The following is an 11,879-nucleotide window of genomic DNA, read 5'->3' on the forward strand; positions in this document are numbered from 1 at the left end:
AAGTACAGGAGGGAGCAGGTATGCAAGGTGGAGTAGTACAGGAGGGAGCAGGTGTGCAGGGTGGAGTAGTACAGGAGGGAGCAGGTGTGCAGGGTGGAGTAGTACAGGAGGGAGCAGGTGTGCAGGGTGTAGTAGTACTAGAGGAGCAGGTGTGCAGCGTGGAGTAGTACAGGAGGGAGCAGGTGTGCAGGGTTGACCCTACTTAGCTGTACCAATAGGTGTGGCAGGTTGGCAGGTGCGAGGGAGGGCTTGGGTGGAGTGGGGATAGAACCAGGAAGCTGACCAGGTGGGCAGAGCCTAGGTTGACCTCGGGGAGGGGCGCGTTGTCCCGGGAGGGCACCCTGGCCACTATGGGTCTCAACCTGTCACGTTCACGGAACCTGGAGTTGAGTTTACACAAGTTCACATGAACATACTGATTATTAAACCCCTACCCACCTCCAGCCCCGTAAGTAACCGAGGCTCTGAAGCTCTGCCTGACCGGATGCACGCCCATCTGTGCTGCTTCAAGCCTCATGAGGGCTGGCAGGGTGTGAGATGGGCCCCACTGCCCCACTCCCCCAGGGCATGGTGCCTTGCTGCGCCCGCCCCATTGCTGGCACAGTGGCCCCTCTCACCGGGTCCTGGGCCATGTCTGACTTCCTGTGAGGACCTGCTTCAGTCGTGGCCCATCCCCCTGCCACACACTCACCCCCTGCAGAGCAGCCTGGAACTACCCCTGCAGGTTCCAAGGCCTCCTGGCTCTCCCACAGCCTTAACACTGGCCTTTCTGTGGGCAGCCCCTTTGCGCTCCTTCCCTGGGCTGTAAGCACGTCTCTTCTGGACGCCAGGGTTAAGGCTGCCCATGCCCACCCTGGAGTTGCTCCCCTCCCTGCTGAGAGAGAGGGGAGCTTGGCTCAGGGCTGAGTTTCTTAGTGTTGCCAGGGCGGGCGGGCCCAGGAGTTACTGCCCACTGGGCATCTGGCTTGGGCTGGGGGCAAGCTGCGGCTCTGGAGGGTGAATTCACACCCCCAGCCCTCCAGGCTTGGCTCCTGGTGAGGAGGGTCGCACTCAGGGTTTCCTGGGGCAGCCCAGTCAGTTGACCTGATAACAGGTTCAGTGTGGCTGCCCCGTGGCCTGTCCGTCTCTCCTGACGGCTCCTGTTCATCCTGAGACTGTGGAGTGGTTTGGGTTCTACGCTGCTGTGCGTGCCTGTATTTGCTCTGGACACTCGTCAGAGAGGTCCCACAGAGACAGCAGTTGAGGGTCTCCTTCCATAGTGGTTGGGGACATGGTTCACCCCTGGTTGTTCCCGTCCGGAGGCTCTGTGCCATGTAGGGCCTGCGGATGTCCTGAACCTGACCTCCCTTGTGGGCCAGCGACCATGCCCGGTGGATCCTGGTCCCCTTGGAACAGCCTGGTCCCACGTGCTCCTTCCTGACCTTCTCTCCAGGACCCACAGGAAGCCACGTGCTGTCTGGTTCCATGGGCTGGCTGCTGCGTCACCGCGGTCCCACTCCTGCCCTCGGTGCTGAGCAGGGCATGCCTCAGGGGGTTTCTGGGGGGCAGTGGCCCCCCCCTGCTTACGCCACACCCTCTTCTCTTGCAGTACGTCCACCACAGCCCCGGGAACTCAAAGCGAGGGTTTGGCATCGACTGCGCCATCCTGTCCTGCCAGGTGTACATCTCCCAGATCCTGGTGGCCTCGGCCCTCGGGGGCGTGGTGGATGCCGTGGGCACCGTCCGAGTCATCCCCGTGGTGGCCTCCGTTGGCTCCTTCCTGGGCTTCCTGGCGGCCACATTCCTGGTCATCTACCCCGACACTGCTCAGGAGGGGCAGGAAGGGCTGACGACTCAGCCGGCCAGCGATGACCCTGCCAAGCCCACTGTCCTGAAGCTCTCTCGGAAGGGGGGCCCCCAAGGGCCAGTGGAGACCGAGTCCATGGTCTGATGGCTCCCTGCACACATTCCGGGGGGCAGTGGGCAGGTGCCGAGGCCACTGAGCAGACAACGCCGTGCAGGTGCAGTGGCCGCGCATAGTTGTAGGGTAGGGTAGGTTTGCTCCACTAGGCAAAAATGCCCCCCTAAGCCCCCCTCCCAACAATTTAAAACAAAATCATTTGAAATATTTTTTAATTGAAAAAGACCTTTTAATTTCAGCCCCGGCCTTCTACCCTGCAGGCGTGTTATTCTGCATGTTTTAGGGCAGCTTAGGTTGGCATTGCAGGCAATGAGAGCTTGGGAGAGAGGACACCTGTGCATTCCCCGCGACAGCGCCACCCCAGAACGCCCAACTCCCTCCACCGCGCCCGGACGACAGGCCTGGCCGGCCTGGCTGAGGACCCCGCTGGGACACGCAGGCGGGGCGGGCAGAGGAGACTGGCCCTGTCCTCCCCAGTAGGCTGGCTGCTTCTGCCACAACCCTCGGCACTTGCCCCATTGGAGGGGCTTTTTGTTTTCGGTTATTTGTGGGGAAAGAATGTTTTTCCTTTGATGGTTTGACACGCTGGGCTGCCCTCTTGAAGCGGACACCAAAGTTAGGGCAGGCAGATGCCAGGAAAGGGGGGTGCCAACAGACTGGCCCACCTCTGCACCCACTCCCTGGATCCAGGAAGAGACCCTGGTCGCCTGCCACCTGTAATGAGGGGAGCCGGCTTCCGGCCCAGCACGGCCCTTGGACCGACAGACCGCGTGTCACTAAGGCCTACCTCAGGGTGGGGACAGCCGGCCAGGGCAGGGGCTCTCCCGCAACAGGGAGCAGGCACGGGCAGCCCCCTGGCACTGCCCTGCGGAGAGTTTCCTGCCCCTGGTCCGTGTGGGGCCCACCTGGACTTGGCGGGGGCACTGGCGCCACCTGCCGCCGCCACGTGGAACTGTCTACGAGCCTGTTCGGAGCAGGGGTGCTCCCCCTGCCGGCGCCAGGCCGCCAGCACATCCTGCCGCTGCTGCCAGTCGCTGTTTTTCACACCAGTGCTGAGTGCATGAGGATCATGCTGCAATACGACCATCCTGAAGCAAATATATATATATATTTCAAGATGAAACAAAGCTGTTTTTAAATAAATTACTTGAATCGTCTGTGTCTCTGACTGAGCCCAGCTGGGGCGGGGCTGGGGCTGGGGTTCTGCCCTTGTCCAAGGAGCTGGCTGGGTCAGGGTCAACCACCAGATCCCCCCCTCCCCACCAGCAGGAGGGGCATCGCAGTATGCCCTCAGAGTGCATGCCTGTGTGCAAAACTACGTGCGTGCATAAGTGTGTGCATGTTGGCGGGCATGGCCTCGGCCCCCTGGTTTGGTGCTGCTTGGTTGGCCAGGCGGGCAGGGGTGGAGGGACATGCCTGGTAGGGCCTCTGCTGGCCAAGTGCCCTGGGGTAAAAATAGCCCTGCTACCAAATAGGGCAGCGTCTGCCTGCCTCGGTGCTTCCCCAGAGAAAGCCAGCCAAGTCCAGAACCTTCTAGAGCTGTATGTCTGCATGGAGTGTCAGCCCGCAGGAGGGCAGGGGACCTGGGCTCCATGTGGAAGTTCAGGGCCCTGTCCCAGGCAGGCCACAGCATCTAGGGGCCAGACCCAGCACCTCTGGCAGGGGGCAGGGGGAAGGAGCCACCAGGGCCCGGGGCTAGCACCTGGGGTGCCCAGCTGGTGAGCTGAGCTGGACACGCAGATCGTGTAAACATGCCTGTTGGAGGCAGTGGCCACGGAAAGGCACCCAGCATCCAGACCTGTGGGGTGGGCAGAGGGGGTGGACATACCTACAGCCCTGAGGATTCTGCCAAAGGCTTCCGTGTTTGGGGCCTGTTCAAAGCAGCTAGTAAGTCAAACCAGCCACTGCCGCCCTGCCTGAGCCCCTGGACACCTGCCCCTGCGCTGGGGACTCGGTGAGCCGGAGCTCTGAACACAGGGTGAGGAGCCCTTGGGTGGCGGGGTGGTAGCTTGCCAGCTTCCTCACGAGGTGGCCGAGCTGCCGGGTCTGGCGTCTGTTAACTCGGAGCTCCCGTGGCACATCAGAGGATTTTCTCTGGCGCACGCATGCGGTGCCCATGGCCCTGCACTACACCTTCACAAGCATTGACCCCACAAGGTGATGTGAGACACACCCAGTTTGTCACCATAGGATTGGGCTGCAGGTCCCCAGCCCCTACCTGGTGCTCGGACCTGGGGAGGGCCTGTGGGTGGAGCTACACCAGTGTCTTTCCCACCTGGGTCCTCAGCCTGCTCCCACCCCACCCCCAAAACTGCCTGTGTCTTTTCACCAAGAGCCAGCCCTTGCCCGCGTGTGCACCCGAGTTGTGGTTCATGCTTGTTGGGTATCTCCGTCACCCACGAGTCCAGGTGGTGTGTGCACTCCCTGACCGACAGAGCGATGGCGGAGGTGCTGGTTCCCTCTCGGGTGAGTGGAGTGCTTCAGGAAAGTGGGCTTTCTTTAGCTCCCCAGCACACCCCCACCCCAGCCCCAGCCCCCAAGCAACCGCTAGTCCGTCTCCACCCCAGCCCCAACCCTTGGCAACCGCTTGTCTTCCGTCTCCATTTGCGGATTCTAATTTCTCCGTGGGAGAAAGATGAGGCTTTCTACTCCCCAAAGTCACAGCTCTGGAAACCCCAGGAGGCAGAGGCTGCGTCACTCAATGGTAGCCGTATTCAAGCGCGTAGCTTCTCCGTGCTGGTGGGATTGTGTCCTCGGACACCCTATTTCACTCGGCGCCCCGTTTTGAAGGCTCGCCCGTGTGTGGCATAACTGGGGCTCGGGCCTAGAATGGCCCTGCAGCCACTCACCTTCCCAGCACCAACCCCCTCTGGCACCGCCCCCTGCGCGGTACGTCCCTGCCCTCCTGAGAGCACCCACCCCGTGGTCTGTTAGATGTCACAGGGAATTGGGGTGATACTAAACCACAAGGTCGGCAGTTCAAGGCCACCAGCCTCTCGGTAAAAATGACGACGGGGGGGGGGGGGCCCCTGGGGGGGGGCAGGGCCCACCTGGCAGGAGGCCAACTTGCTCAGCGGCTTTACGGGCTTGGGCAGGAACCCTGGCTGCTAACCACAGGGTCAGCGGTTCAAAACCACCAGCCACTCAGCAGGAGAAAGATGAGGCTGTCTACTGTAGAGTGACAGTCTCGGAAACCCACAGGGGCAGTTCTACCCTGTCCTGCAGGGTCGCTGGGTCAGCATCGACTGGATGGCCGTGAGCTTGTTTTTCTAGGTTCTACTACCGTGGCGTGCTGCGTGGATTGAAAGGAAGCCGACATGGCTGCAAGGGTGGCCCCGTGGAGCCCAGAGCGAACAGAGAGCCGGTTCTCAGGGGCTGCTCTGCCAGACACCTGACACCAGAGTGTGTTAAATAAGCACTTTTACTACAAAGGCCGCGCCACCCTTGGTGCGCTGACATTAAATAGTCCCCCGCAGCGGGCAGGCAGGCTCCCCATTCCTTCTCAATTTACAGAAGCCAAACCCCTCCTCCTTTGGTTCTTGGAGCTGACCGTCCTCACACAGGGCAGACCCCAGGGCAAAGCCAGGGACCCCCCCTTCTCAGCCTGACGGCCCTGAACATTCCAGAAAGCAAGCAGTGACCCCCAAACCAGGAGCTGGGGGGATATCAGTCAGGTGTGCTGCTGAACCAGGCAGGTCAGGGCCCACGCTGCCACCGAAGCCCCGGCTTGCTGCGGGCCTGCCAGGGGCTGGGCTTACACGGGCAAGGGCAAAGGTTGGGAGCAGCTAGGGGCAGCTCTGAGGCCCAGCAGCTGGGGTGGTGTCCACTGGCCGGCTGACCACTGACCGCCACATCCAACCAGCACCAGAACCTTCCACACAGGAAGATAAGGCTGGCCAGTGGGCCTTCGGACAAGCTCCCTGTGTGAATCGCCTAGCCCCATGCTGGCACCCAGTTGTGCCCCAGGGAGGCAGTGACTGCCAGCTCCATTGTGGCCGTAGCTGTCCAGGTAGTGACCCCCAGGCTGGGTGGTGGGTTAGCCTTTTGATGAGGATTTTATCTGCCCAGGGGAGACTGCTGTGTTGACCAGAAAAGGCAGGGCCTCTCTCACCCCAGGGCGGTCCATGAGGGGGTGGCATTCTCATCTGGGTCTTGTTGGGGGCAGTCCTGAGAGCCCGGGGCCCCCAGACACTCCCTGAGAAGTTCGATGGAGAGGAACACCCACGTGAATACTGTCCTCCCCACTCGGTGCCAGAGCTTTCTAGATGGGACCTGGCTGCTGGCCTAGAAGCCCCCCAAGGGGACGTGCCCTCACACTGAGTCCAGGGAGTGGTGCCCCCGTGTCCACCGCCGTCCCCACGGCTGAGCTTGCCCTCAGAGCTGGACGCTGTGCAGACTGGAGCCACAGACACAGGTTTGGACGAGGGGCCTCGCTCACTCCACCTTCCAGATGGCCACCTTGCCCTCCTCCCCGCCAGAGCCGCTGAGCACGTAGCGGTCCTCAGCCGAGCAGAGCGTGGTCACCGTGTCCGCGTGGGCCACCAGTTCCTTGTCGACCGTCTTCCGATCGGCGTCGATCACGTAGATTCTGCCTCTGGGCTGCCCCTGCGACAGCCCCCTGCCGCCCACCCAGATCTGCCGGAAGAAACAGGCTTCAACTGTACGGCCAGGCCGTCTGCTGCCCACCCAGGTGGACACCCAGCACCGATGACGCTGCCCGTTCCCACGCGTACCGACGGCGAGCGGCACCTCACCTGCCTCTTGACCCTGATCATGCAGCTGACCTCCATGCAGTCCTGCAGGGGGACCCTCTGGGGGGGCCGGCTGAGGTCCCGCAGGCTCCAGATTTGGATCTCGCTGTACCCCGCCCAGGCAGCCCACAACTGCTCCTGCTGGACCCAGAACCGCGTAGCCTGAGCATGCCCCGCACAGGGGCTGCCAGCTCGGCCCGCTGGCCCCGCCCTCAGGGCCCTCCACCCGGCTAGCCCCGCCCACCGGGACTGCCCCACCCCCACCCCGCTGTCGACCCCACCCCATACCTCCAGGATCAGCTGGAAGCGCAGGAAGGTGGTGCCCAGCTCCTCCGGGAAGCTGTCCTTGATTTTCAGTTCTTGGCGTACAAAACCGTTGGTCGTAACCACCACGATGCTGTTTCCTGTGCCTGCGGTGTGGGGGAGCACACCGCATGAGTCCGGCTGCAATGACCACCAGCTCTCCCTCCCCTGCCCCGCATCACGCTCTGGCGACCAGGCCTGCCTACACCTCCTTTCCCGAGGCTCTGCAAAACATGGACAGACGGCGCTGGGCGCCCTCACCTTGCCCAGGGGCTGGGTGTCTGCTTCTCCCAGCCTCTCTCTCAGCCTGTCCGAGAACCTGCCACCCTCGGGCCACGGCTACACACTGTGGGTGGGCTCCAGCCCTTCACTGGCCTAGCACAGTGTCCCCAGGACCCCCCCAGAGCGCCAGCACCTCCTCTCATCTCCAAGCTTCCGTTAGCAGGCAGGTACTTCAACCCCTGTGCCACCAGCCCTCTCAGCTCCGGAGAAAACCAAGCCCGCTGCCGGCAAGGTGATGGGGTTTTCTGAGACTGCAGGTCTCAGCAGGGGCAGACAGCCCTGTGCTCCCCACTCGGCGGGGCCAGTGGGTTTGAAATTGCCCAGCTTCCCCCAGCACGCCAGCACGAACCCCCCACGCCACCATGGCTCCCTGACTCAAGCGGGAAAGGCAGTGCCCTGCGGTGGGTCCCAAACCAAGTGATGACGGAAACGCAAACTCGGAAAACCACACACAACCCACTGCCTGCACGGTGGTTCCCGCTGAGCGTCTGGGCAGGACCGACCGGGTTACAGAAGCACCCTGTGGCAGCTTCCTCCCGAGGAGGAGCTGGTGGTGCAAACGGCCCACCTGGCACTTGGCAGCCAAGGGCTTCCCCACGGTACCCCCCCCCAGGGATCCTGGAGGAACACAATTGACACCCCAAAAAGAGATCATGTCCTTGCCACTGTGCCAGTGCAGGGTCCCAGTGACCCTGGAGGACAGGGCAGTGCTGCCTTGTGGGGAGCCTGCCACAGACACCCTTGATGCCAGGGAATTGGTTTGACTTATCAGCTTTTGGGGTGCTCCATGCCCCACCCCCACCCCTGATGGTTCCAGCAGCTGCCAGGGGACCGGTATCTCCCATTTTGGGGAACACTAAGTTCAGCCATACTGGGCTAGGAAGGGTTCCAGCTCTGGGGCGGGGGGTGGGGCAGAGGTGGGCAGTCCCCCCAGGGAGGAAGCCTCTGCCTACAGTGACTGAGCACAGCCTTCATCACAGCCCACCCTCCCACGGACCAGACCGCCTATTCTTAAGAGCCACCTGCTCTGGGCTGGCTGGTGGCAGCAGCCCTGGGATGCCCGGCCACGGCATGGGTGTACCTCCTCCCACCCCAGCCCCAGTGACCGGGGACGGCGGGAACTCACAGCACCACAGGCGGCCCTGGTGGAGTCTGGCCGACGTCAGCCTGCAGCCGGGCAGCTGGAACCTGCTGGTGACCCTCAGAGTGCTCACGCTCCACGCCAGCACTGTCCCGTCCCCACTACAGGAGAACACCTCTCTGGGGGCACAGGGAAGAATGGCGTACAGCCCATCAGGAAGGACGTCACCATGATACACATGCCCCCTGCCCCCAGTAATGCCATGTGTGTCCCAGCACAGCCGTGCCCAGAGGGAACTTGGCAGTGGGTGACTCTCTGGACAGAGATCACCTGGCCTGTCCTCCGAAGCACCTCCAGCCTTAGTTCCACCGCCCCTGCAGCACGTGACCTGGCAGCCAAGCGCATCGCTCCAGGGCTGCGGCAGGGGTGCAGAGCCAGGCCCCCAGCAAAACGCAGGTTTCTGCAGACTGATGTCACTGGTCTCCCTCAAAGCCACCAGCTCGGGTCGTTTGGAGGCAGACCATGAGCACGCTGATTTCAAAGCCCAGCCCCATCACTCCCCATGGCCGGCCCGGCGCTGGCTACCTGGGTGCCTGCTCTCCGTCCTGTACAACCAAATCCACGACGCTGGCCCGGTGGTCCGTGAGCTGCTTGTTGCAGGACATGCTGTGGATGTTGATGATGTAGATGACGGAGTCCTGGGAGCCCACCCACACCTGGCTCTGCTCGGCCATCACCATGCAGTTCTAGCGGAAGCCGCAGGGGTGCAGAAACACGTTAGCCACAGACAGAGCGACCGTGGGCCCGGGAGTGGACAGGACAGTCTAGAGCCTCTGCTGAGCGCAGGCCCCTGCCAGCGGCCGCCTCCAGACTCCTCGAACCCAGGCATTAGGGAGTAAACCATCCGAGAGTGGTCCACGCTGCATGGGTGCGTGCAGGGGCTTCTGACTAGCGCCGTCAGAGCCCGCCAGCAGCCACCTCGCCACCACTCAGAACCATCTCCATCGGTAGACACATGCACACCTCTCGGCTTTGCGCACGCGCGGGTGGTGGGACAGAGTTGTGGGTGGAGGCAGGGTCGGGGAGCCAGGCCTGATAGAGCCCGAGGGACTTCCCACAGAACTGCGTGGCCGAGCAGGGAGAGTGACCTGTGAGAGGGCAGTGGGCAGGGCCGCCGAGTTTCTGCTGCTCCGGCTCTCACTGTGGGGCTCCAGATGGGGTCTCTTTCAGGGGAGCCAGTGGTTACGCATCTTGCGCTCAGAGGGAAGGTTTCATAAGGGCTGGGTCGCTCACATTTTACCAAAAACGATCCCCACCATTTAGAAAGGGCTGGTGGCGGTGATGGCGACCCGTTGCTACAACAATCAAAGCCGCCTGGTGTTGGTTTCACGACAGACACGCAGGCCAGTGGAACAGAGTCCAGAGAGAGCCCCACACCTCCACGGTCAACTGCTTTTGACAAGGGGGCTAAGTCTGCTCAAGGAGCCAAGTAGAGCTCTCCAGTAAATGCTGCAGGGACACTGGATTTCCACACACAAAACGAGGTCAAGAAGGGCAGGGGCCCAGAGGCGCAAGGTGAAACCACGACAGGTCGACAGGGCCGGGACCAGCTCCCGCCGCCAACGGGGTGTCTCGCCCAAGAGCAGAAACACGGGCGGCAAAGGCCCAAACAAGCCAAGCGGGGATCGTTAAAACTTCTGTTCATAAAAAGATGTTACCAGAACCACGGAAAGATAAACTACCAACGAGGAGCTCTATCGTTGGGAACTGTCAGTCTGATAAGAAACCCCCACCAAAATAGATACGAAACTTAACAGAAGAGGAAGTAACCCCAAAGGACTTGAAAGGACGTCTCAGCAAGGGACATTCCCATGGACGCTCGATGTTCCCGGCCCTCAGAGAGGCAAGTCACCCCACTTTCAAGGGGGTGGCTAAGATGAAAACAAAGACAGACTGACCGTAACCCAAGTCGGCAGGGCTCCAAGGAGCGGAGAACCCTTACCCATCAACGGAAGGAACGCCAAACAGTGCCCCTCCCCCAGACAACAGCCTGGCCGCTCCTTGGGACACGGAACTAGAACCAGCCCGTGTCCTGAGCCAGCGATCCCACGCCCAGGCCTGCATCCAGAGGCCTCAGAGCCCACCCTGGGACCCAGAGGTCACTACTGCAGATGGGTCACAGCAGCCACAAGGCAGAAAGGTCACACATGCCCTTCCACAGGTGATGGGGCAGCTGCACACCCTGGGGGGACACCTCAGCCTGGAGGGGAGGGCAGGCTGGACCGTGCAGACGGGGCCTGACGACATTCCACCGAGCAGAACAGGCTAGCGCAGCGCGGAGGGCCAGGCCCTCGGTGGCCTCGAGATAGAAAAGGGCAGGACGAGGCACGTGGGCAGAGACCAGCGTTCCTAGGGGTCCCCGGGGGTCCCTGGGCTGGGAAGAAGGCAGGAAGAAGGAGGAGCTAGCGCACAAACATGCTGCTCACCGTCCGTGGACATGCAGGGTCTACGTGCAGTAAGCGTGGAGTCACTGCACTGGAGTTTAAAAGCAGAAACGAACCGGGTGAGAGACACCCAAAGAGTGGAGCCGACTGGTAAGTAGAAATGGGGGACCATCGGTGTGGGCAGCTCAAGTCTCCCGAAGTTTGGGGGAGGGGAAGAGGAGAGAGGGAAGCACACGGAGACCTACGGCTGGAGGGTGGCCTGTTTGGGTGCTGGGCTATGTGCCCGCTGGCGTGGTAGGCTCTTTCAGAAGTCCCACTGCACCCTGGGAGCTCACGAGAAGGCGGGCACGCAGGACCTTGGGGGCACTCACCAGCTTGGCACTGCCCACTTTGAAGCAGTGCTGGTGGACAGTCCAGGAGGAGGCATCGAATACCACCACCTTGCCCTCACTCAGGGCGCACCATAGTTTGGGGCGAGCGTCGGCCAGTTTCTCTGCCGGGTCAAGGTGCCCTATGGAGGAAGGCAGCAGTGTTCCAGGGAGGCCCGCCTCAGGTGAGGCGTGGGGACCAGTGCCCGCTGGGGGCTGGCTTGGGAGCAAGATGGAGTGTCTTTGACAGGGGCAAGCCTGCGGGGCCTTTGTGGATCCCAACACCCACCATCCATTGCCCCAGGTCCCGAGGGAAGCGCCCGTGGCACGGGGGCAGAGCAGACATCCTCTCATCTCCCGCCACCGGCCGGGGCGGGCTCAGGGGCGAGAAGAGGCCTCAGGTGGACCCACGGGGTCACAGCGACGACAGGAAGTGAGGTGAGTGGGTGGGCGCCACAAGCTGCCTCAAATGGGGGGCGCAGAGTGACCACCCAATGGAAACATCCTCACAGGCCCCTTGGACAGGGTGGCACGCGCCTGCCCCTCAGGGTCTGTCCTCTCGACAAAGCGCTGGGACCCAGGTGCCCCAGCCAGCGGTCTCCCCGCCCACAGGCCCTCACCTGGCGTGTACAGCAGGACATCGATGGCTCGCGGCTGCGTCTCCCCGGCAGAGGGGCTGATCTTGTGCTTGAGTGTCTCTGAGGTCGTTCTGGAGACAGCCATGGGCACTGCAACACAGACCCCTCCAGT

At 62.3% G+C, this 11,879-nt stretch overlaps 2 protein-coding genes across 2 annotated transcripts in view; one reads left to right on the forward strand and one right to left on the reverse strand.

The window, feature by feature from the left end:
• SLC45A4 (solute carrier family 45 member 4) overlaps positions 1–3,057 on the forward strand; it is a 16,207-nt gene extending 13,150 nt beyond the window's left edge. Inside the window, exon 8 of the mRNA XM_004697376.2 lies at positions 1,589–3,057. Coding sequence (XP_004697433.1) covers positions 1,589–1,930 — 342 coding nt within the window. The 3' untranslated portion in view covers positions 1,931–3,057. The remainder of the gene's footprint in view (positions 1–1,588) is intronic.
• A 2,246-nt stretch (positions 3,058–5,303) lies between these two features.
• DENND3 (DENN domain containing 3) overlaps positions 5,304–11,879 on the reverse strand; it is a 98,393-nt gene continuing 91,817 nt past the window's right edge. Inside the window, exons 17-23 of the mRNA XM_004697637.2 lie at positions 11,750–11,857; positions 11,133–11,272; positions 8,903–9,063; positions 8,363–8,496; positions 6,940–7,061; positions 6,655–6,792; positions 5,304–6,535 (exon numbers count right to left, since the gene is read on the reverse strand). Coding sequence (XP_004697694.1) covers positions 6,335–6,535; positions 6,655–6,792; positions 6,940–7,061; positions 8,363–8,496; positions 8,903–9,063; positions 11,133–11,272; positions 11,750–11,857 — 1,004 coding nt within the window. The 3' untranslated portion in view covers positions 5,304–6,334. The remainder of the gene's footprint in view (positions 6,536–6,654; positions 6,793–6,939; positions 7,062–8,362; positions 8,497–8,902; positions 9,064–11,132; positions 11,273–11,749; positions 11,858–11,879) is intronic.

Source organism: Echinops telfairi, unplaced genomic scaffold (assembly GCF_000313985.2).
Source record: "Echinops telfairi isolate 266 unplaced genomic scaffold, ASM31398v2 ScPeMD7_1;HRSCAF=3_0, whole genome shotgun sequence".
Lineage (NCBI taxonomy): Eukaryota > Metazoa > Chordata > Mammalia > Afrosoricida > Tenrecidae > Echinops > Echinops telfairi.